The sequence below is a fragment of the Ranitomeya imitator genome, chromosome 5 (assembly GCF_032444005.1).
Source record: "Ranitomeya imitator isolate aRanImi1 chromosome 5, aRanImi1.pri, whole genome shotgun sequence".
NCBI lineage: Eukaryota > Metazoa > Chordata > Amphibia > Anura > Dendrobatidae > Ranitomeya > Ranitomeya imitator.
The window spans coordinates 654,336,134-654,361,347 of record NC_091286.1 but is presented as its reverse complement, the minus strand read 5'-3'; the positions used below and the strand labels follow the sequence as shown (position 1 = coordinate 654,361,347).

Here is a 25,214-nt window from a genome sequence, read left to right as displayed (position 1 = left end):
CGCACAGCCCCTCATCATCATCCTCCCTTCTCCACACAGCCCCTCATCATCATCCTCCCCTTCTCTGCACAGCCCCTCATCATCATCCCCCCTTCTCCGCACAGCCCCTCATCATCATCCTCCCTTCTCCACACAGCCCCTCATCATCATCCCCCCTTCTCCGCACAGCCCCTCATCATCATGCATCATTATCACCCCTTTTGTGCACAGCCCCTCATCATCATCCTCCCTTCTCCGCACAGACCCTCATCATCATCCCCCACTTCTGTGCACAGCCCCTCATCATCATCTTCCCTATGCAGCGGCACTCAAGCAACATCAACCCTTTCCAAAATGCATCCACAGAGCCTCACACGGAGTCCTCATTCCCGTGTGGAGCAGGTCCTCTCCTCACAAGGCTCCATTGTTCAGCTCCTCCGTCCTCTCCTCTCCCGCAGCCTCCGCACGGCGCTGCTTCCTGCTATCGTGTCCTCACTAAAGCAGGCCCCGCCCCTTCCGGTGACGACATCAGCCCCTGAAAAAATCCTCTCCGTTCTAGACGCTGCCCATGGGACAAACATGGCGGCGTGCAGGAGGTCACTGCTGTTAGTGCGGTACCGGACAGGTGAGCCTGGGGGCGACATGTGCTGTGTGGTGTCTGCTCACAGGTGTGAACCGTGCACAGAGCTCTGCGTCATGTGATGTGTGAGAAGGGAGACTGCACAGATCTAACAATGCAGCCACAGAAGACATGTACGATCTATATCTGCACAGACGTGTGGATGTGATCACCGACCAACCGGCAACAACACAGCACTTTCTTTGTATTTTTCCGTCACTATGGCCGTGTGAGGGCTTGTTTTCTGAGGGACGAGTTGTTCTTTTGAACATGATTGGTTTTACCGTGTCATGTACTGGAAACCAGGGAAAACATGCGGTGAAATTGAAAAAAAAAAAAGTGCAATCCCACAATTGTTTTTGTTTTTGTTTACCATGTTCACCAAATGCTAAAACTGTCATTATGATTCTCCAGGTCATTACGATTTCACAGACACCAAACATGTCTATATTCTTTTTTTTATTTAAATGGTGAAAAAAAATTTGGAAAAAAAAAAAAGTTTAAAAAAAGTTGCCATTTTCTGAGACCCTTAGCGTCTCCATTTTTCGAGACCTGGGGCTGGAGGAGGGCTTTTCAGGGTGCCAAGCCGACATTTTTATTAACTCAATTTGGGGGTAAATATGATGCTTTTATCACTTGTAATTGTATTTTATCATCCCCCTACCTTTTTCGCACAGCCCCTCATTATCATCATCCCCCCTTCTTCGCACAGCTCCTCATTATCATCATCCCTCCTTCTTCGCACAGCTCCTCATTATCATCATCCCTCCTTCTTCGCACAGCCCCTCATCATCATCATCCCCCCTTCTTCGCACAGCCCCTCATTATCATCATCCCCCCTTCTTCGCACAGCTCCTCATTATCATCATCCCCCCTTCTTTGCACAGCCCCCCATCGTCATCATCCCCCTTCTTCGCACAGCCCCCCATCGTCATCATCCCCCCTTCTTCGCACAGCCCCTCATCATCATCCCCCCTTCTTCGCACAGCCCCTCATTATCATCATCCCCCCTTCTTCGCACAGCCCCTCATCATCATCCCCCCTTCTTCGCACAGCCCCTCATTATCATCATCCCCCCTTCTTCGCACAGCTCCTCATTATCATCATCCCCCCTTCTTCGCACAGCCCCTCATCATCATCCCCCCTTCTTCGCACAGCCCCTCATTATCATCATCCCCCTTCTTCGCACAGCCCCTCATTATCATCATCCCCCCTTCTTCGCACAGCCCCTCATCATCATCCCCCCTTCTTCGCACAGCCCCTCATTATCATCATCCCCCCTTTTTCGCACAGCTCCTCATTATCATCATCCCTTCTTTGCACAGCCCCCCATCGTCATCATCCCCCTTCTTCGCACAGCCCCTCATCATCATCCCTACTTCGCACAGCCCCTCATCATCATCCCACCCTTCTCAATTGCTATGAACACTGACCACAAAGCGGCGCTCACAGCTATCCGGCAATTACAACTACAGGGGATTTCTTCAGATCCCTGGTTGTCATGCTAACCCATCGGTGACCCATGGTCATGTGACACAAGTGCCGATGGCGTGGTTTGTGACGCACTTCCACCGCATGCAAGTTATATGCCGCTGTCAGAGGTTGACATCAACATGTAACATCTTAGCAGCTACAGGTGGATCATGATTCCACATGCGGCTGTTAGGGGCACATGACAGCTGATCAGATCAGATGTGCCGGAAAAGGTGCTGGCTCATCACAGGAGCCTGCACCAAACAGGGGGAGGCACCTTATGATGGACACTGCACATTATTGGGTGTTAGGGGGTTAAGAAGCCCTCCTACTCTGTACTCATTACCTGTACTGATGGCACCTGTTTGATCTTGTTACCTGTATAAAAGTCACCTGTCCTCACACTCCAACCTCTCCACCATGGCCAAGACCAAAGAGTTGTCTAAGGACACCAGGGACAAAATTGTAGACCTGCACAAGGCTGGGATGGGCTACAGGACAATAGGCAAGCAGCTTGGTGAGAAGGCAACAACTGTTGGCGCAATTATTAGAAAATGGAAGAAACACAAGATGACTGTCAATCTTCCTCGGTCTGGGGCTCCATGCAAGATCTCACCTCATGGGGTAAAGATGATTCTGAGAAAGGTCAGGAATCAGCCCAGAACTACACGGGAGGACCTGGTCAATGACCTGAAGAGAGCTGGGACCACAGTCTCAAACATTACCGTTAGTAACACACTACGCCGTCATGGATTAAAATCCGGCAGGGCACATTGGGTTCCCCTGCTGACGCCAGAACAGGCCCGTTTGAAGTTCGCCACTGACCATCTGGATTATCCAGAGAAGTCATGAGAGAAGATCCTTTTTTTTTTCAGACCAATTTTTGGTATCAACGCCACTGACCGTGTTTGGAGGAAAAAGAAGGATGAGTACAACCACGAGAACACCATCCCAACTGTGAAGCATGGTGGAAGAAATGTCATACTTTGGGTTTGCTTTTCCGCAAAGAGAACAGGACAACTGCATCATATTGAAAGGAGGATGGATGGGGTCATGTATCGCAAGATTTTGGCCAACAAATTCTTTCCCTCAGTAAGTGCGTTGAAGATGGGTCATGTATGGGTCTTCCAGCATGAGAATTACCCAAAACACACAGCCAGGGCAACCAAGGACAGGAGTGGCTCCGTAAGAAGTATTTCAAGGTTCTGAAGTGGCCTAGCCAGTCTCCAGACCTGAGCCCAAAAGAAAATCTTTACAGGGAGCTGAAACTCAGTGTTGCCCAGCGACAGCTCCAATGTCACGATTCAGGTTTGGATTTGTGGCAGCTCTGGTACCGTTATAATTTTAATGTAACTTTTTCCTTTCAGGTCAGCAAGGGTTAATGTCTGTTTTCCTGCTGGCGGCTGCTGTGTTTTCTGGTCAGCTGATGTGGGTGGGTGACCACTCCCACCATCCTTTACAAAGTGCTGAAAAGCTCTGCTTATACTCTAGTATATACGGTATTTCTCTTTTGTTCATTTTGTAAAATTATAAAAATAAATTATTACCGCTGCTGTTTTGAGCTCATTCTTACTTTGCATCATTTTTCCACAGCCGTCTAACACTTTTGCACAGTACTGGATGAGTGATGTGAGGTTTTGATTACCTGTAAATGTCTTTTCTGAACAGTATCGTACCGCTAATAGCTTCAAACCACATGGCCACTATGGGGCTAGTTATTAGTTCCTTTCAGGACTGAGCCCTCCACTTTCCAGCTTCTCAATTTCAATGGTATCTGCAGCCTTAGGATGGTGGAGGATGGAGCAGTGCGCTCCCTGTGCCCCCTTTCAGCCTGTGTGTCTGGTGCAATGATGTGCCTAGGATGGTGGAGGACTGAGCAGTGCGCTCCCTGTGCCCCCTTTCAGCCTGTGTGTCTGAAGCATTGATGTGCCTAGGACGGTGGATGGAGCAATGCACTCCCTGTGCCCCCTTTCAGCCTGTGTCTGGTGCAATGATGTGCTTAGGATGGTGGAGGACGGAGCAGTGCGCTCCCTGTGCCCCCTTTCAGTCTGTGTCTGGTGCAATGATGTGCTTAGGATGGTGGAGGACGGAGCAGTGCGCTCCCTGTGCCACCTTTCAGCCTGTGCGTCTGGTGCAGTGATGTGCCTATGATGGTGGAGGACAGAGCAGTGCGCTCCCTGTGCCACCTTTCAGCCTGTGCATCTGGTGCAATGATGTGCATAGGATGGTGGAGGACGGAGCAGTGCGCTCCCTGTGCCCCCTTTCAGCCTGTGCGTCTGGTGCAATGATGTGCCTAGGATGGTGGAGGACGGAGCAGTGCGCTCCCTGTGCCCCTTCAGCCTGTGGATCTGCTATAATGATGTGCATAGGATGGTGAAGGATGGAGCAATGCGCTCCCTGTGCCACCTTTCTGCCTGTACGTCTAGTGCAATGATGTGCCTAGGATGGTGAGGATGGAGCAGTGCGCTCCCTGTGCCACCTTTCAGCCTGCGCCTACTTTGCAAATATTTTTTTCGCTGAGTTAAGGAGGGGTCCCCGACTATGTGGCCCCCGGATTTCTGTATGTCTCTGTTACAGGATGATCCAAAATCAGTTCTTCCCTTCTCTCTTACAGGAACTTTGACCCCTGCCAGACTCCTTAGTGATGGAGAATCTACAACGTTCAAACCTCCGGTGAAGCCAATAATCATAGATAAGAAAGCGTCAGAAGAGTCGCAGAAGAGGTGAGGCTGCGCTTTATAATGTGATTTATAACTGGCAACTTAAGAAACTACGACCCCCATCATTTCCTGGTAATGGCAGATCAATCTGCTGTTGGGTCTCGGTGTTTTGGCTCCAGCGGTGACGTAATGTCTACATCCGTTCAATGGTTGTGCTCAGTGATTGACTGCAGCGGTGACGCGCACTATTGACGTGACATCACTGCTGTAGCCAAAACACCTAAACCAGAGTACCGGAAGGGAACCTACACTGGACCTGGGCAGGTCAACTACCGGCATTGTGTTATGTAGGTATATAAGATTGTTTGGGGTCTATTTTTCTTAACCCTTTCCCCACTGAGCAATGTTTTTGTTTTTACCCTTTTGTCTTTTCCTTTCATTTTTTTCAGAGAGCCACAACTTTATTATTATTATTATTATTATTATTATTATTATTATTATTATTCTGTCGACACAGTGGTATAAGAGGTTGATTTTATTAGCAGGATGAGTTGTAGTTTTGAGTGACCCAATTAATGGAAAAAAACAAACAAAAATAAGTCAGTTCTGCTACTTTTTTTTTTATTTTGGAGTTCAATTTACGACATAAATTATCTGAAGATATGATTTCATAAGGAAAATTCTGCTCATACCAAACTGGTAAAGTTTACTTGTTTATTTAACCAGTGCTAAAAAAAAAGACTAAAGGTACCTTCACACATAACGATATTGTTAACGATATCGTTGCTTTTTGTGACGTAGCAACGATATCGTTAATGAAATTGTTGTGTGACAGCGACCAACGATCAGGCCCCTGCTGGGAGATCGTTGGTCGCTGAATAAAGTCCAGAACTTTATTTCGTCGCTGGACTCCTGCTGACATCGCTGGATCGGCATGTGTGACACCGATCCAGCGATGTCTTCACTGGTAACCAGGGTAAACATCGGGTAACTAAGCGCAGGACCGCGCTTAGTAACCCGATGTTTACCCTGGTTACCATCCTAAAAGTAAAAAAAACAAACACTACATACTTACCTACAGCCGTCTGTCCCCGGCGCTCTGCTTCTCTGCACTCCTCCTGTACTGGCTGTGAGCGTCGGTCAGCCGGAAAGCAGAGCGGTGACGTCACTGCTCTGCTTTCCGGCCGCTGTGCTCACACAGACAGTACAGGAGGAGTGCAGAGCACAGCGCCGGGGACAGACAGCGGTAGGTAAGTATGTACTGTTTGTTTTTTTTACTTTTAGGATGGTAACCAGGGTAAACATCGGGTTACTAAGCGCGGCCCTGCGCTTAGTTACCCGATGTTTACCCTGGTTACCGGGATCGTTGGTCGCTGGAGAGCTGTCTGTGTGACAGCTCTCCAGCGACCAAACAGCGACGCTGCAGCGATCCGGATCGTTGTCGGTATCGCTGCAGCGTCGCTTAATGTGAAGGGGCCTTAAGAAAAGAGGTCACCATTTTACAAGACGTGGACATTTTTCATTTTTGAGTGAATGGAGCTGTGCGAAGGCTTGTTTTGTGTATGACGGGGTGACCTTTTTATTGACATGGTTATGGAGTACACACATTATTTATTTATTTTTATATTGTTCAAAACTTTTTTTTCACCCTTTTTTTTTTGTTTTTTTTTTAAGTCTCCTTAAGGAACTTGGACTTTTGACCCTCTGATCACTTTCACTAGATGCTGCTATTCTACAGTTTCCTATAAACGCCAGGTCAGGAGCACAGTCATGGCAGGCACAGGGGTCTTCAGCAATCCTCAGCTGCCATGCCATTGATAGCACAGCAGGAAGCTGACAGGCGCGGGGAGCGTTGTAACCCCTGCACTGCGCTCCAGGAAAGGCCAACGTCCAAGGTTGACAGTGTTACCAGCAGGGAGTGCAGCTCCGCTCGCTGCTGTTAGGGGCAGGTGCGGGCAGTGTAACACAGCCATCATCTGCTGGGTATAGTGTGGGTTCAGCTGCTGTTAGGGGCAGGTGCGGGCAGTGTAACACAGCCATCATCTGCTGGGTATAGTGTGGGTTCAGCTGCTGTTAGGGGCAGGTGCGGGCAGTGTAACACAGCCATCATCTGCTGGGTAATAGTGTGGGTTCAGCTGCTGTTAGGGGCAGGTGTGGGCAGTGTAACACAGCCATCATCTGCTGGGTATAGTGTGGGTTCAGCTTGTAAACCGACATCATGCATGGGGACCTGACATTGGACGAAATAAAGTCGTAATTGCCGGATCAGCCGAAAACATCGGGAAACCCCGACCTTCACCTGCAGTGATTGTAAAAAAAAAATTGCAGATGAAGGTAGAGGGGAAAAAAAAAATTGGCAAATTAAAAAGAACAGTAGGGTGCAAATGTAAACAGGCGAAAAACACTAAATATTAGAAAGGAAAAAAATTGTGTCCAATATGTACAGAGTAACGCTCATCACATCTGTGACGGAGGCCCCATCACAGCTCGGGGGATCCATTGGCGCCGTGGTTCTTACAATATGTGGAGGAAGCTGTGTCTTATCCTTATTTCTACATTTTAACTTTTTTTTTTTGTTACGCAGGTTTTTGAGCCCAGAATTTATACCCCCTCGAAGCAGGAAAAAACCCCTGAAGTACTATCTGGAAAGACAGGACATGATAGAGCGGAGAAAAGTCATCAACATTCCCGAGTTCTACGTAGGTGCGGGAAACTGTCGCTGCAGTTACATAATACACGTCAGGGGGCATTTATCTATAGTGCCAGGATTTAGATATTAGGATGGGTCATCAATATCAGGATTGAGGGGATCTGGCACTGTGCACCCCAACCAGCTGTTACCAGGTCCCTTTTGAAGCTAATGGGAATTGAGCTGTAGTACCCGAGAATGGCCACTGCACAGTGCATGGCGCTATGACCTCTCAGCTCTGTACACTGAGCTGCGATCAGCTGATCAATGGGGGCGCTGGGTTGGTGCCATAGGGAGGAGATGGGAGCGGTACAGTAGAGGGGACTGTGTGCAATTGGGCGTGCACATTATGGAGGAGCCAGGAGCTGTAGAGAAGAGGGGACTGTCTGCAATTGGGCGTGTGCGTTAGGAAGGAGGCAGGAGCGTTACAGAAGAGGGGACTGTCTGTACTTGGGCGTGTACATTATGGAGGACGCAGGAGCAGTACAGAAGAGGGGACTGTCTGCAATTGGGTGTGTGCGTTAGGAAGGAGGCAGGAGTGGTACAGTAGAGGGGACTGTCTGCAATTGGGCGTGTGCGTTAGGAAGGAGGCAAGAGCGTTACAGAAGAGGGGACTGTCTGTACTTGGGCGTGTACATTATGGAGGACGCAGGAGCAGTACAGAAGAGGGGACTGTCTGCAATTGGGTGTGTGCATTTTGAAAGAGGCAGGAGTGGTACAGTAGAGAGGACTGTCTGCAATTGGGCGTGTATTAGGAAGGAGGCAGGAGCAGTATAGGAAAGGGGACTGTTTGCAGTTGGGCGTGTATTAGGGAGGAGGCAGGAGCAGTATAGGAAAGGGGACTGTTTGCAGTTGGGCGTGTATTAGGGAGGAGGCAGGAGCAGTATAGGAAAGGGGACTGTTTGCAGTTGGGCGTGTATTAGGAAGGAGGCAGGAGCAGTATAGGAAAGGGGACTGTTTGCAGTTGGGCGTGTATTAGGGAGGAGGCAGGAGCAGTATAGGAAAGGGGACTGTTTGCAGTTGGGCGTGTATTAGGAAGGAGGCAGGAGCAGTATAGGAAAGGGGACTGTTTGCAGTTGGGCGTGTATTAGGGAGGAGGCAGGAGCAGTATAGGAAAGGGGACTGTTTGCAGTTGGGCGTGTATTAGGGAGGAGGCAGGAGCAGTATAGGAAAGGGGACCTTTTGCAGTTGGGCGTGTATTAGGGAGGAGGCAGGAGCAGTATAGGAAAGGGGACTGTTTGCAGTTGGGCGTGTATTAGGGAGGAGGCAGGAGTGGTACAGTAGAGGGGACTGTTTGCAATTGGGTGTTTATTAGGGACGAGGCAGCAGCAGTATAGGAGAGGGGACTGTCTGCACTTGGGCGTGTATTAGGGAGGAGGCAGGTGTGGTACAGTAGAGGGGACTGTCTGCAATTGGGTGTGTATTAGGGAGGAGGCAGGAGCAGTATAGGAGAGGGGACTGTCTGCACTTGGGCGTGTATTAGGAAAGAGGCAGGAGCAGTATAGGAAAGGGGACTGTCTGCAGTTGGGCGTGTATTAGGGAGGAGGCAGGAGCAGTACAGTAGAATGGACTGCCTGCAATTAGGCATGCATTAGGAAGGCGACTGGAGCAGTACAGTAGAGGGAACTGTCTGCACTTGGTTGTGTGCGTTAGGAGGAGACGGGAGCGGTACAGTAGAGGGAACTGTCTGCACTTGGTCATGTGCGTTAGGGAGGAGACGGGAGTGGTACAGTAGAGGGAACTGTCTGCACTTGGTTGTGTGCGTTAGGGAGGAGACGGGAGCGGTACAGTAGAGGGAACTGTCTGCAATTGGTCGTGTGCGTTAGGAGGAGACGGGAGCGGTACAGTAGCGGTGCAGTAGCGGTGCAGGGGATGAGAGTATAATGCACATTATCGCAGTGTGAATATGTGCTGATGGTGATGCTTTACAAGTTGACACTAACCCCTTCTTTGTCGGCTCCTCCCTCTGATCACAGGCAGCATTCTCGCCGTCAGTGTGGCTGATCCTCACGCAAGTGGAAAACTCAACAGATTTGTAGGCCTTTGTATAGACCGATCTGGACACGGCCTGGGGGCCACATTTCTTCTGCGAAACATTATTGATGGACAAGGTTGGTACAAATCCCCCTTTTTTTTAAATTATGGTTAGGTCTGTATTTTTACAGCTACTTTCCAATACTTACACAAATGTGCTCTGCTCAGGTTTACAGCTCGTCCACAGGAGTCACTTGTAGCAGTCCAGTCACAGAGCATGTCCACAACACTCCCATGGACGAAAATCAGATCACAGAGCATGTCCACAACACTCCCATGGACGTAAATCAGACCACAGAGCATGTCCACAACACTCCCATGGACGTAAATCAGATCACAGAGCATGTCCACAACACTCTCATGGATGTAAATCAGATCACAGAGCATGCCCACAACACTCTCATGGACGTAAATCAGATCACAGAGCATGTCCACAACACTCCCGTGGATGTAAATCAGATCACAGAGCATGTCCACAACACTCCCATGGTCGTAAATCGGATCACAGAGCATGTCCACAACACTCCCGTGGATGTAAATCAGATCACAGAGCATGTCCACAACACTCCCATGGTCGTAAATCGGATCACAGAGCATGTCCACAACACTCCCATGGTCGTAAATCGGATCACAGAGCATGTCCACAACACTCCCGTGGATGTAAATCATGTCACAGAGCATGTCCACAACATTCTCGTGGATGTAAATACGATCACAGAGCATGTCCACAACACTCTCGTGGATGTAAATCAGATCACAGAGCATGTCCACAACACTCGTGGATGTAAATACGATCACAGAGCATGTCCACAACACTCTTGTGGATGTAAATCAGATCACAGAGCATGTCCACAACACTCCCGTGGATGTAAATCAGATCACAGAGCATGTCCACAACACTCTCGTGGATGTAAATCATGTCACAGAGCATGTCCACAACACTCTCGTGGATGTAAATACGATCACAGAGCATGTCCACAACACTCCCGTGGATGTAAATCAGATCACAGAGCATGTCCACAACACTCCCGTGGATGTAAATCAGATCACAGAGCATGTCCACAGCACTCTTGTGGATGTAAATCAGATCACAGAGCATGTCCACAACACTCCCGTGGATGTAAATCAGATCACAGAGCATGCCCACAACACTCTCGTGGATGTAAATCAGATCACAGAGCATGTCCACAACACTCCCGTGGATGTAAATCAGATCACAGAGCATGCCCACAACACTCTCGTGGATGTAAATCAGATCACAGAGCATGCCCACAACACTCCCGTGGATGTAAATCAGATCACAGAGCATGTCCACAACACTCTCGTTGATGTAAATCATGTCACAGAGCATGTCCACAACACTCTCGTGGATGTAAATACGATCACAGAGCATGTCCACAACACTCTTGTGGATGTAAATCAGATCACAGAGCATGTCCACAACACTCCCGTGGATGTAAATCAGATCACAGAGCATGTCCACAGCACTCTTGTGGATGTAAATCAGATCACAGAGCATGTCCACAACACTCCCGTGGATGTAAATCAGATCACAGAGCATGCCCACAACACTCTCGTGGATGTAAATCAGATCACAGAGCATGCCCACAACACTCCCGTGGATGTAAATCAGATCACAGAACATGTCCACAACACTCCCGTGGATGTAAATCAGATCACAGAGCATGCCCACAACACTCCCGTGGATGTAAATCAGATCACAGAGCATGTCCACAGCACTCTTGTGGATGTAAATCAGATCACAGAGCATGCCCACAACACTCCCATGTAAGTCACTCGGGTCACGGAGCATCCCGAAGGAAAAGAACATAAAACAAAGCCTGTCTAGTCTAGACGTTCCTGTAGTGCATGTGTCTGCTGTATCTCTGTATGCCGCTATCGGAAGCTCGGGCAGGGTGGCCGCCCCATAGTTATGTAACAGACTGAAGTTTGTCTTTGCGTCCTATAGAGCTGCGTATCCCCTCATCCTCTCTGCCCCAATGTCTTGTAGGTGTTGAGATAAGGTACGAGATTTACAACCCCCTTATCCAGGAGATCCAGGTGTTAAAGCTGGAGAAGAGAGTGGATGATGCGCTGTTCTACCTGCGGGACGCCCTCCCGGAGTACAGCACTGTTGACGTCAATATGAAGCCCGTCGTTTGCCTGGAACGAGAGGTCCCTGTGAACCAGGTGAGGAGCATCGGGAGCAGGGGAATGGAGCACGTCTCCTCAGCCAGGGGCAATGTATGGGACGACCTTCTTGTCAGGTTCTTCAGGGAATATGTATATTATATATGGTCTTTAAAGGGCTATTTCCAACCTTTTAAAGGTATAGCCTATCCACAGAGTTGTTGGGGATAACAGCTTTATTTGGATTAACCCCTTCAAGTCGCAGCCCTTTTTCATTTTTGCGTTTTCGTTTTTCACTTCCCTCCTTCCCTGAGCCATAACTTTTTTATTTTTCCGTCAATATGGTCATGTGAGGGCTTATATTTTGCGGGACAAGTTGTACTTTTGAACGACACCATTGGTTTTACCATGTCTTTTACTAGAAAACGGGAAAAAAATTCCAAGTGCGGTGAAATTGCAAAAAAACTGCAATCCCACACTTGTTTTTTGTTTGGCTTTTTTGCTAGACTCACTAAATGCTAAAACTAACCTGCCATTATGATTCTCCAGGTCATTGCGAGTTCCTAGACCTCTAACATGTCTAGGTTATTTTTTACCTAAGTGGTGAAATAAAATTCCAAACTTTGCTTTAAAAAAAAAAAAAAAAAGTGCCATTTTCCGATACCCGTAGCGTCTCCATTTTTCGTGATCTGGGGTCGGGTGAGGGCTTATTTTTTGCGTGCCGAGCTGATGTTTTTAGTGATACCCTTTTGGTGCAGATACGTTCTTTTGATCACCCGTTATTGCATTTTAATGCAATGTCACGGCGACCAAAAAAACGTAATTCTGGCGTTTCGGATTTTTTTCTCGCTACGCCGTTTAGCGATCAGGTTAATGCTTTATTTTAATTGATCGGGTGATTCTGAACGCGGTTATACCAAATATGTGTATGTTTGATTTTTTTTTTTTATTGTTTTATTTAGGATGGGGCGAAAGGGGGGTGATTTAAACTTTTATATTTTTTTCATATTTTTAAAAACATTTTTTTTTTTTACTTGTGCCATGCTTCAATAGCCTCCATGGGAGGCTAAAAGCTGGCATAGCCTGATCAGCTCTGCTACATGGCAGCGATCATCAGATCGCTGCTATGTAGCTGAAATGCAGGTGTGCTGTGAGCGCCGACCACAGGGGGCGCTCACAGCAGGCCGGCATCAGTAACCATAGAGGTCTCAAGGACCTCTATGGTTACCTTCCTGATGCATCGCCGACCCCCGGTCATGTGACAGGGGTCGGCGATGACGTCATTTCCGGCCACCCGGCCGGAAGCACCGGTTAAATGCCGCTGTCTGTGTTTGACAGCGGCATTTAACAGGTTAATAGCGGCGGGTGAATAGCGATTTCACCCGCCGCTATTGCGCGCACATGTCAGCTGTACAAAACAGCTGACATGTCGCGACTTTGATGTGGGCTCACCGCCGGAGCCCACATCAAAGGGAGTGACACGGCATTCGCAGTAATAGTACGGCGCATGTCGTGAAAGGGTTAATTATTTATAATTAATGGATAACGGCTTTATTTGATAAAGAGAGATTTCTACATTACTGAGATAGGAGATGGCAGTTGGTGCTTGGAAGATTCTGTGCTTTACATAGAATCTTATAAGCACCAACTGTTATCTCCTATCTCAGTGATGGGACAATCTGTATTCTCTGAATACAGATTTTACCCATGAATTGAGAATGAATAATCAGTCCAGGATTTTAGAGAAGCAGATTTCTCTGATAAGATTTTAAAGAGTTTCTTATTGTCACTTGTACTATTGAGTTATGAAATAAAAATGGTTACTCTTTGTTACAGGGTTATTCCCAATATCACAATGCAGTGTAGCCTTCTATGTGCACATTTATTCAGTTGTGCCAATGTAACTCATCTTTAAACCTGCCTATATTTGTACGTATCGGCAGTGTGCCTGTGTTATGGTAACTAAGGAGCGATGTACTGCAATATTAGGCTCTGTATGGACGGGACAAGAGGAGCGCTACACTGGACGATGGCACTGTATATGTAAGATGTAAAGGAGAGATCTGGGGGGCGTGGCCTGAACGTCCATGTGAGCGGACGTGTGACAGAGCGCTCCCGCTGCTAACGCACAATTTATCCTTATAAGCCGCAGCTGAGCGGCGATTCAAGGCGCTTACCGGCTGCAGGAAAGTCCCGGGAGTGCGGCGGTGAATAGAGGCGGCCTCGAGGTCAACAAATATGACCAGGAGGAGGCAAAGAGATGCAGGAGCCGGCGAGGCTGGGATCAGCCAAGATGGCGCCGACGCCAGAGAGAAGGCGGAGAAGGACAACGCGGCATGCCAGAAGAGAATGTCGGCGGCGGCAAAGCTCCAGCAGTTTGCTAGAGTGGAGGCCACAGGGAACACAGGAAAAGCAGAGGAGGACGCCGGAGGGGACACAGACACAGAAGGAGAGGAGGAAAGCCCAGCAGAGGAGCAGGAGGTACAACAGGGGAGCAGGGATGGTGACATGGCGGTGGTAGTAGGGGGACCTGAAGATAAGGAGTCAGGAGCAGAGCCCACCCTTAGAGATGTCTTTGCACTGGTATCATCATGCAAACAATCCCTCACCCAGCAGCTACAGGAGGTCAAGGGGGATACAGCCCAGATAAATGCAGCCCTGCAAAAGATTGACAAACGTGTGGGGGCTGTGGAGGAAAGAGTGAGCACTGCAGAAGACCATATAGTGCAGCTGCAGAAAGCGGAGAGGAAGTTTACTCAGGCAATATCGGAGCTGGCTGCAAAAAATGAGGATCTGGAGAATAGGTCCAGAAGAAATAACATTCGTATAGTGGGTGTCCCTGAAAAAATTGAGGGGAGGAATCCCACGGAGTATATTGAAAGCTGGCTCCTTGAGACCTTTGGTGATGCAGCACTGACAAAAGTATTTGCGGTAGAAAGAGCCCACAGGGTCCCACCGAAACCACCTGTCCCTGGAGCAAATCCCCGTACCATGCTTGCCAAAATCCTAAACTACAGAGACAGAGACATTATCCTGAGGAAAGCTAGAGACATGACGGATCTGACAATTGGAGGTCAAAGAGTTGCTATTTACCCTGACTATTCCGCCCTGGTACAGAAACAACGGATGATGTTCACGGGTATCAAGAGACGGCTGAGAGAACTGGGAGTGCAATACTCCATGATGTTTCCGGCACGACTGAGAGTGGTAGCGCTGGATAAGATTCATTTTTTCCAGACGCCGGAGGACGCTACCCAGTGGATAGATCTTAATGCTAAAAAGCTTAAAGGGAAAGGAGATTGAAAATGTGGGGTGGGTTAGTCGGGAGGTATTTTAATTCTTTCAAAAAGGGGAAAAAGAGATGGATTGACAGTACACTGGTAATTGAAATGTGAAGGTTGGAGGGTGGAGCTGGGTATTATTCAGGGAATGTACTGGGTGTGCTGATGCGGCGGAGAAGTACGAGGGAGGAAGGGTGTGCAGCGTACTAAAAGTTTATTTAGTTTCTTGCAGTTGTAATTTAATACAGGTTGAATTATATTGTTCTTCTAAGAATTGCGCCGAATTCTGTTATAAACGGTAGCGGGAGGCGGAAGGAGAAGGTTACGTTAACAAGAGTGTTCGCAATGGGTGATGGTGCCCCACTCTTGATAAGAGGCAGAATGTATAGTATTGGGGGGTGTGGGGGAGGGGGGGTAGGGGTAAGGGTGGGGAGGGAAGTTAGACAGCTCAGAACCGGGAGTATTGACATAACTAAGGATGATGAGTCACATAATAGGGGACCGCTTTAAGATATTGAGCTGGAATGTGAGAGGCCTGGCGGATAAATCTAGGAGAGCTGCGAGCTTGCAGTATGCGAAGGATCAGCGGGCTTCTATGATATGCTTGCTAGAGACGCACTTGATACAGGAGAAAGTGGATGTACTGAATAGACGTTGGATACAGAAAGGGTATCATTCTACCTTTTCGACGTACTCAAGAGGTGTGTCAGTGTTGGTGCCGGTGGGAGTGCAGTATGAAGAGGTGAAAGTATGCGTGGATGCTGAGGGTCAGTATGTGGTGATACAATGTATATTGTATGGAGTGAGATTGTGTGTGGCGGCAATGTATATTCCACCTCCATATTCAAGTAAGAAGATCAGGGAGGTGTTGGAGAGGGTGCAACGATGGGAACCACTACCACTCTTAATTATTGGGGATTTGAACAATATCTGTGATGACTTTTGGGATAAAAATAAGAACACCCAGAACAGGTCGGAGGGGCACACTACAACATTTGGTACCTATGTGCGTGAAATAGGCATGATTGATCTATGGAGAGTTAGACATGTTGGGGAGAGAGGGTACTCGTGCTACTCGCCGGCTCATGCTACGCTATCCAGAATTGATATGGCGCTGGGTAACCGCCTGTTGGACACAATGGTGGGAGAGGTGCGTTATCTGCCGAGGGCCCTTTCGGATCACAGTCCAATTGAGGTGGAGGTTAGGTTGTTGGGGACACGGACCGCAAGTGGGAGAGAATGGAAGATCCATCCTAACTGGTTACAGAGTATTGATTTGGACGGTATAGGGAAGGAGGTGACGGAATTCTTTGCTTTAAATGATGGGAGTACAGATGCTCTAACTGTTTGGGATGCAATGAAAGCGTACCTGAGAGGGTTACTATTTAGAGACATTAGTAGGTGTAAGAGGAAGACGAGGGAAGCGGAGAGAGTGGCGTTGGAGGAGCTGAAAGCCGCAGAGGACGAGATGGTAGTGCTGGGGACTTCTGAGGCAGAGAAAAGGTTGAGAACAGCGCAAAATTGTATGGAAAAGATTCTGCTGGGAAAAGCTGAAAGGAAGCGGGAGTTTCAGAGGGTGGCTTATTTTCAGGAGGGAGAAACAGTGGGACACATGCTATCGGTGGTAGCCGCGGCTCAGCGTGGTACCTCGTATGTACATTCGTTGGTTTCAGATGGGGGGAGCAGGGTATCTGAAACACCTGAAATTATAAAGGTCTTTGCGGACTTTTACGCGGACTTATATTCCTCCAGGGTCAATGAGTCAGCCGGAGATACGGAGACTTTCCTTGAGAGTCTGGGTCTTCCGAAATTGAGTGAGGAGGATGGGGTGAGCCTCGATGCCCCTATCACCGAGGAGGAACTGAGTCGGGCGCTGAAGTCTATGGCTAATGGGAAGGCACCTGGGGTTGATGGGTTACCAGCCGAAATCTATAAAAGTTTGGAGGAAGTGCTGATTCCCAGATTAAAGTTAGTACTGGAGGAGGCTGGATGCCAAGGGTATCTCCCAGCATCTATGAGGGAGGCTATTATAGTGGTTATTCCGAAGGAGGATAAGGATCTGGGGAAGCCTGAGTCGTATCGACCAATCTCTCTGTTAACCATCGATGTCAAACTCTTGGCCAAGGTGTTAGCTACCCGTTTGTCCAGCGTCATTGCTAGCCTTGTACATCCGGATCAGTCTGGTTTTATGCCTGACAGGTCTACAGCGGTTAATCTGCGGAGGCTGCATATGAACCTACAGCTGAAGTCTGACAACTGTGGCCGAAGGGTTATTGCATCCTTGGATGCCCATAAGGCGTTTGACAGTGTGGAGTGGGGATATCTCTGGCGGGTGTTGAAGTGTATGGGTATTGGTCCGCAATTTGTGGCATGGACTCAACTGTTATATTCACTACCAACAGCTAGAATTAGAGTGAATGGGGAACTTTCTCAGCCTATAAAGTTGGCCAGAGGTACGAGGCAGGGTTGCCCACTGTCGCCCCTTCTGTTTGCCTTAGCTGTGGAGCCACTGGCCGCTAAGATCCGACAATCGGATGAGGTTCCTGGGTTCAGATATGGGAGTGTTGAGGAGAAGATCGCGTTATATGCAGATGACATTTTACTGTTCCTGGCGGACCCGGATGAAGCCTTGAATGGGGCTATCGAGATCATTGGGAAATTTGGAGCCTTGTCGGGATTGAGGATAAATTGGGATAAATCGGTCCTCTTCGAGGTGGATGGGGTGGAGGAGAGCAGAAGTGAGCCATTGGGAGAGGGGCGGCTTAAGGTGGCATCCCTTTTCAAATACCTGGGAATATGGATCTCGATGCCAGTTACAGAGTTTTTGTATAGGAATTTGACTCCTCTCATGGGCGCCCTTAAAGCAAAAGTGGATGCGTGGAATAAATTACACCTATCGGTGGTGGGTAGGGTTAATCTCATTAAAATGGTTCTGATGCCCAAATTACTTTACGTCCTACATAATGCGCCAGTTTGGATTCCACGTGGGAAATTCCGGCAGATTAATGCTCTTTTTAGAAGCCTGATATGGGGGAGGCGGTACCCACGTATCCGCCTGGAGACGCTTCAGCGACCCAAGGAAGATGGAGGATTGGCTTTACCCAATCCTGAGTTATATTTTCTTGCAGCCCAGAGCCAGCATTTGAAGGGCTGGGCGCGGGGAGCGTCTACCAGTGCGGTACAACACTTGATGGAGAGGGTGACAAACCGAAGACCGGTGGCGCAGTGTCTGGAGGATGGCTCCTTGGGAGTATTGGGGAAATTATACCCAACTATGTTTTTGATACATAAATTATGGACCAGACTGCGACATATTCGGGGGGTTACGGGGCTGACTAAATTTACACCGATATGGCTTAATAATAATTTGGTTGAGTTTGCGGCTCTTGGAGTGCTGGTGGAGTGGCAGGCCAAAGGAATCCACTTGGTGGCTCAGATAATTCAACAACAAGGATTAAAGTCCTTTTCGCAGCTGCAGGGAGAGTTTGGATTGAGACCGACTGGGGAGTATCAATATGCTCAGATGAAACATGCCTTTAAAGCGCAAAACAAGGGCGGTGGTATTGAGATCCAGGAGGACATAGTTCTGGAATACGTATGTGGGGAAGGGTCCACAAGGGGAGTCATTACCACCCTTTATAAGGACCTTCTACATGCATATTTACTAGACTTCCCTCTAAAAGCGAGAGCGAAATGGGAAAGAGATTTAGGCCCAATGGAGGATGAAACCTGGGAGTCGGTGTTGGAGTGGGTTCCACGAGTGTCACTGAGCGAGCCGTATAGACTATCGCAGCTGTACATCTTGCACAGAGTCTATAAATCACCGGAAGTGTTGCACAGAGCGGGGTTGCGTGCGGACTCTGAATGCCCGAGATGTAAGACTGAGAATGCAGGAATATACCACATGATGTGGACATGTCCAAGACTGGTTGCTTTCTGGTTGGTGGTAATGAGCCGTGTGGAAGGGGCGTATAAATGCAGAGTGCCGAGAGATCCGATAGTGTGTATACTGGGACATGTAGAGGAAATTAGAGTGGATAACACCTGGAAGATAGCAATAGCTAGGCTATTATATATGGCAAGGAAGGTAATAGCAAGGAACTGGATCAAGGATGAGCCGCCTACAAGGGGTGAATTCCTGAAATATGTTAAACATGGTCTCAATTTGGAAAGGGGGGTATACAAAAGACGTGGGAAAATAGAAACGTTTGATAAAATGTGGTCTCCGTGGCTCGAGCTGGGATAGTAGGTATGGGAAATGGGAGGATGAGGGCCTCTGAAAGGAAGAGAGTGCTAAAGAACAAGCGGACATAAGTGATTCAAATGGCTCAAAGAGCCATCAATACTGGTAACAAAGTATAACTGGGTATGAGCTGTCAGGGGAGGGGGAGGTTTGGGTTTTGTTGGGATTGTTGGGGGTTTGGAAAATGTAAAAATTTTGTAATATACTGGAAAATGCATAAATTGTATTGTTCATATTCGCTTTCAATAAAAATCTATTTAATAAAAAAAAAAAGGAGAGATCTACTGCAGGATAGGGCTCTGTATAGAGGGGCTGAGAGGAGTGGTGTAGTTTAGGATGGAGCTCTGTATAGAGGGGCTGAGAGGAGTGGTGTAGTTTAGATGGAGCTCTGTATAGAGGGGCTGAGAGGAGTGGTGTAGTTTAGGATGGAGCTCTGTATAGAGGGGCTGAGAGGAGTGGTGTAGTTTAGATGGAGCTCTGTATAGAGGGGCTGAGAGGAGTGGTGTAGTTTAGGATGGAGCTCTGTAATGAGGGGCTGAGAGGAGTGGTATAGTTTAGGATGAAGCTCTGTATAGAGGGGATAAGAGGAGTGGTATAGCTTAGGATGGAGCACTGTATAGAGGGGCTGAGAGGGGTGGTATAGTTTAGGATGAAGCTCTGTATAGAGGGGATAAGAGGACTGAGGGGCGATCTAATAACCATGTATAAGTATATAAGGGGACAATACAAATATCTCGCTGAGGATCTGTTTATACCAAGGAAGGTGACGGGCACAAGGGGGCATTCTTTGCGTCTGGAGGAGAGAAGGTTTTTCCACCAACATAGAAGAGGATTCTTTACTGTTAGGGCAGTGAGAATCTGGAATTGCTTGCCTGAGGAGGTGGTGATGGCGAACTCAGTCGAGGGGTTCAAGAGAGGCCTGGATGTCTTCCTGGAGCAGAACAATATTGTATCATACAATTATTAGGTTCTGTAGAAGGACGTAGATCTGGGGATTTATTATGATGGAATATAGGCTGAACTGGATGGACAAATGTCTTTTTTCGGCCTTACTAACTATGTTACTATGTTACTATGAGTGGTATAGTTTAGGATGAAGCTCTGTATAGAGGGGATAAGAGGAGTGGTATAGTTTAGGATGGAGCTCTGTATAGAGGGACTTAGAGGAGTGGTATAGTTTAGGATGAAGCTCTGTATAGAGGGGATAAGAGGAGTGGTATAGTTTAGGATGGAGCTCTGTATAGAGGGGCTGAGAGGGGTGGTATAGTTTAGGATGAAGCTCTGTATAGAGGGGATAAAAGGAGTGGTATAGTTTAGGATGGAGTTCTGTATAGAGGGGCTGAGAGGGGTGGTATAGTTTAGGATGAAGCTCTGTATAGAGGGGATAAGAGGAGTGGTATAGTTTAGGATGGAGCTCTGTATAGAGGGGATAAGAGGAGTGGTATAGTTTAGGATGAAGCTCTGTATAGAGGGGATAAGAGGAGTGGTATAGTTTAGGATGAAGCTCTGTATAGAGGGGATAAGAGGAGTGGTATAGTTTAGGATGGAGCTCTGTATAGAGGGGATAAGAGGAGTGGTATAGTTTAGGATGAAGCTCTGTATAGAGGGGATAAGAGGAGTGGTATAGTTTAGGATGGAGCTCTGTATAGAGGGGATAAAAGGAGTGGTATGGTTTAGGATGAAGCTCTATATAGAGGGGATAAGAGGAGTGGTATAGTTTAGGATGGAGCTCTGTATAGAGGGGATAAGAGGAGTGGTATAGTTTAGGCTGATGCTCTATATAGAGGGGATAAGAGGAGTGGTATAGTTTAGGATGAAGCTCTGTAATGAGGGGATAAGAGGAGTGGTATAGTTTAGGATGAAGCTCTGTATAGAGGGGATAAGAGGAGTGGTATAGTTTAGGATGAAGCTCTGTATACAGGGGATAAGAGGAGTGGTATAGTTTAGGATGAAGCTCTTTATAGAGGGGATAAGAGGAGTGGTATAGTTGAGGATGAAGCTCTGTATAGAGGGGATAAGAGGAGTGGTGTAGTTTAGGATGGAGCTCTGTATAGAGGGGATAAGAGGAGTGGTATAGTTTAGGATGGAGCTCTGTATAGAGGGGCTGAGATGAGTGGTATAGTTTAGGATGGAGCTCTGTATAGAGGGGATAAGAGGAGTGGTATAGTTTAGGATGGTGCTCTGTATAGAGGGGATAAGAGGAGTGGTATAGTTTAGGATGAAGCTCTGTATAGAGGGGATAAGAGGAGTGGTATAGTTTAGGATGGAGCTCTGTATAGAGGGGCTGAGAGGGGTGGTATAGTTTAGGATGAAGCTCTGTATAGAGGGGATAAGAGGAGTGGTATAGTTTAGGATGGAGTTCTGTATAGAGGGGCTGAGAGGGGTGGTATAGTTTAGGATGAAGCTCTGTATAGAGGGGATAAGAGGAGTGGTATAGTTTAGGATGGAGCTCTGTATAGAGGGGATAAGAGGAGTGGTATAGTTTAGGATGAAGCTCTGTATAGAGGGAATAAGAGGAGTGGTATAGTTTAGGATGAAGCTCTGTATAGAGGGGATAAGAGGAGTGGTATAGTTTAGGATGGAGCTCTGTATAGAGGGGATAAGAGGAGTGGTATAGTTTAGGATGAAGCTCTGTATAGAGGGGATAAGAGGAGTGGTATAGTTTAGGATGGAGCTCTGTATAGAGGGGATAAAAGGAGTGGTATGGTTTAGGATGAAGCTCTATATAGAGGGGATAAGAGGAGTGGTATAGTTTAGGATGGAGCTCTGTATAGAGGGGATAAGAGGAGTGGTATAGTTTAGGCTGATGCTCTATATAGAGGGGATAAGAGGAGTGGTATAGTTTAGGATGAAGCTCTGTAATGAGGGGATAAGAGGAGTGGTATAGTTTAGGATGAAGCTCTGTATAGAGGGGATAAGAGGAGTGGTATAGTTTAGGATGAAGCTCTGTATACAGGGGATAAGAGGAGTGGTATAGTTTAGGATGAAGCTCTTTATAGAGGGGATAAGAGGAGTGGTATAGTTGAGGATGAAGCTCTGTATAGAGGGGATAAGAGGAGTGGTGTAGTTTAGGATGGAGCTCTGTATAGAGGGGATAAGAGGAGTGGTATAGTTTAGGATGGAGCTCTGTATAGAGGGGCTGAGATGAGTGGTATAGTTTAGGATGGAGCTCTGTATAGAGGGGATAAGAGGAGTGGTATAGTTTAGGATGGTGCTCTGTATAGAGGGGATAAGAGGAGTGGTATAGTTTAGGATGAAGCTCTGTATAGAGGGGATAAGAGGAGTGGTATAGTTTAGGATGGAGCTTTGCATAGACGGGATAAGAGGAGTGGTATAGTTTAGGATGAAGCTCTGTATAGAGGGGATAAGAGGAGTGGTATAGTTTAGGATGAAGCTCTGTATAGAGGGGATAAGAGGAGTGGTATAGTTTAGGATGGGGCTGTGTATGGATGAGCTGATGGATATACTGGGTGATGGGGTTGTACATAGAAGGGCTGAGAGGAGAGATATACTGCAGGATAGGCCTCTAAATAGAAAGATTAAGAGGAAGTGATAGTTTAGGTTGGACTTGTGAGGCTGGAAATAAGACTGTTAAAATCCGCGCTGCCAGTGGTCCAGAGATGAGCAGGAGATGGGAATAGTAGAATTAGTGTTTCTTCCTGACACACAAGGTCATTATGGTTTGTCCTCATTAAGTGTTTCACTTCCAAACGCAATGGCTAACAAACTAGACCACTAGCAGCATGGGTTTTTAACCACTTATTTCCATTAAAATACGTTTCTTCACACCATGGATCTGCAGCAGCATTTTTCTAAGCTTTCATAGGGGTTTTGAATCTCAGAATCCCCTCCCCAGGTGAGCATAAATGGTGTATCGCTCTATTTTCTACTCTGTTAAAATCTTACTGTGTTTGTCTTTCCACTTTTTCCTTTGCTCATCGAATAAGATGGGGCTCTGTATGGAAGGGATGAAAGAAGAGTTATACTGGAGGATGGGCCTTGTATTTCGGCATACTACCACAGGATATGGCTGTATACAGGGGTCTGAGAGGAGAGGTGTACTACAGGATGGGGCTAAGAGAAGAGATCAACTGCAAGATAGGGCTGTATACAGGGACCTGAGACGAGAGATCTACTGCAGGATGGGGCTGTGTATACATGAGCTGAGATTAGTTGAGCTCTGCATGTTGCCGACAGATCAGTTTTGTAAAACTACAAGTGCTGCTCCATTAATGCTGATGGCAGAGGATTATCTTCTGCCATATGCATCAGTAGAGTGGCATTTGCAGTTTCACATTGCTGATCTGTCTACAGTAGGCAACAAGTATATTCACAATTGGATTGCATGCAACAGTTGGTTCAAGGGTTGTCAGTAGAGCGGGGTGCTACACCCCTCACTAATCATAGAAGATCATAGTCCTCTTCAACAGTTGCAAAGTGACTTTAGTAACTTTGTGACGTACAGCACAAAGATATGCCAGTATGTTTCCTTGCCACAATCTGTATCGGACGTTTCGATCCTCTCTTCTTTCTCAGTAATGTTGCTTCAGGTAAGATAACAGAAGGGCACACTATGAGTGTATGTACAAAATATACATCTGAAAAGAAAAGAATACTTGCTCCTATCACCAAAAAAATACCAAATAATAGGGCCTATCCCATTATTCCAGCATGTCAAATAATTTCTCCTGTAGGCACTTCATGGTCAACTTCCGCAAACCAAAACCTCTGTAAATTGCAGTCAAACTCTTGGGAATTTGCTGCTTATTTTTTTTTTAACACTATCTGATGCAGATTTTACCTTTACTGTCTCCTCCCCATAAGATGCAAGTAAGGATGAAGCCGCGACCTTGGTCCAAACGTTGGGAACAGGAAAAACACAACATTAAAGGGATCAATTTTGATTACTACCTTCTGGAGAAGCACAAGGCGCGAGCGAAGAAGTCTGCCAAACCGTGGGAGAAGTTTGACATGCTGAAGATATACGACACCAGCAAAATAGAAAAGGAGATATTAGAGGAAGTCACCCAAAAACTGAGCCAGTCCAAGAGCAGCGCGTGAAGAACAAGGCAGCGCGGAGATTCTTATGTGTCCTGTTAATAAATGCTTTCTACCCTACTATTGGTGTCAGTGACTGGATGCAGACGTCTTATGTTCCTCCATCTTTAACTTGCTGACAATACCTGCTATACATGTGTGCGGGAGCTCGGGAGCAGAGTCCTCTCGGTCATCGCCGGCACAGATCGCTCCTGCCGGAGATTCATTGGTACAGTATTAATTGTGCAAAAAAATTGCCTGGCAAGATCCTTTTGGTCAGTAGTCAGTATGATTGCAGAGATACCAAACATAGGAAAAAAATATATAGCATCTGAAAGAAAAAAAAAAGTAACCAAAAGGAAAAAAAAAATGGTTGTATCGTCATTTTCCAGACTTATTTAATTTCGCCATCTATAGCACTAGGTGAGAGTTTGCTCTTTGCTGTTTTTTATTGTCACCACTTTGGGTACATGCTTTTTGATCACCTTTTATTGCATTTTTTTGTGAGGAAACACAAAAAAGTTTTATCTCTTTTTTTTCCTTCTTTGATATTTACTGTACGTTAACTTTATATTTTCATGGATCAGACTTTTTCAAATGTGGACATACGAAATATTTTTTTTCTTACTGGGGAAAAGAATGGTGGTGCGATATTTTTATTTTTTTCCTGGATGCAATTGTAACAAATTCACAGTAGTGAGATGCACTGACGTCATTCAGCTTCCAGTAATGCTGTATTGGAAAGTAACTCATTATGAACATAAAACAAACCCCATCTTTTACAGAATAGATTTTGTTGTTTTTTTTTTTTTTTTCCCAACCATGGTGTTTTTTTTTTTTTTGTTACCTTTTCATCATGTCACACACTATTGGAAACGTTGGATAATTTCTCAGTGTCTGCCAGTGTGCGTGTACACAATATATATTGGATATTGTCCTCTCTTAGGGTCACAGAGAGGAACAGGACGATAGATCAGGGAAAGAAGCTGCAATTTGTTCTGCAGAAGTGTAGGATACAAAGAGAACAAAAACCATAAGACGCCTCCTGGCTCAGATCCAGTAGGTTTAC

General features: G+C 46.9%; 1 protein-coding gene across 1 annotated transcript; it reads left to right on the top strand.

Moving 5' to 3' along the window:
* Positions 1-309: 309 nt before the first annotated feature.
* On the top strand, positions 310-24,226 carry MRPL19 (mitochondrial ribosomal protein L19). The gene is made up of 6 exons (XM_069728182.1): positions 310-604; positions 4,686-4,794; positions 7,316-7,434; positions 9,397-9,531; positions 11,466-11,644; positions 23,933-24,226. Exons 1-6 carry the CDS (start codon positions 334-336, stop codon positions 24,167-24,169), a joined length of 1,050 nt encoding a protein of 349 aa, XP_069584283.1. The 5' UTR covers positions 310-333; the 3' UTR covers positions 24,170-24,226.
* The last annotated feature ends 988 nt before the right edge of the window (positions 24,227-25,214 follow it).

Excerpts from the sequence above, each read along its gene's own strand:
- MRPL19 (XM_069728182.1), top strand. The coding sequence starts at position 334 with ATGCATCCACAGAGCCTCACACGGAGTCCTCATTCCCGTGTGGAGCAG. Across the intron at positions 605-4,685 it reads GTTAGTGCGGTACCGGACAG|GAACTTTGACCCCTGCCAGA; the intron begins GTGAGCCTGGGG and ends TCTCTCTTACAG. Across the intron at positions 7,435-9,396 it reads CATTCCCGAGTTCTACGTAG|GCAGCATTCTCGCCGTCAGT; the intron begins GTGCGGGAAACT and ends CTCTGATCACAG.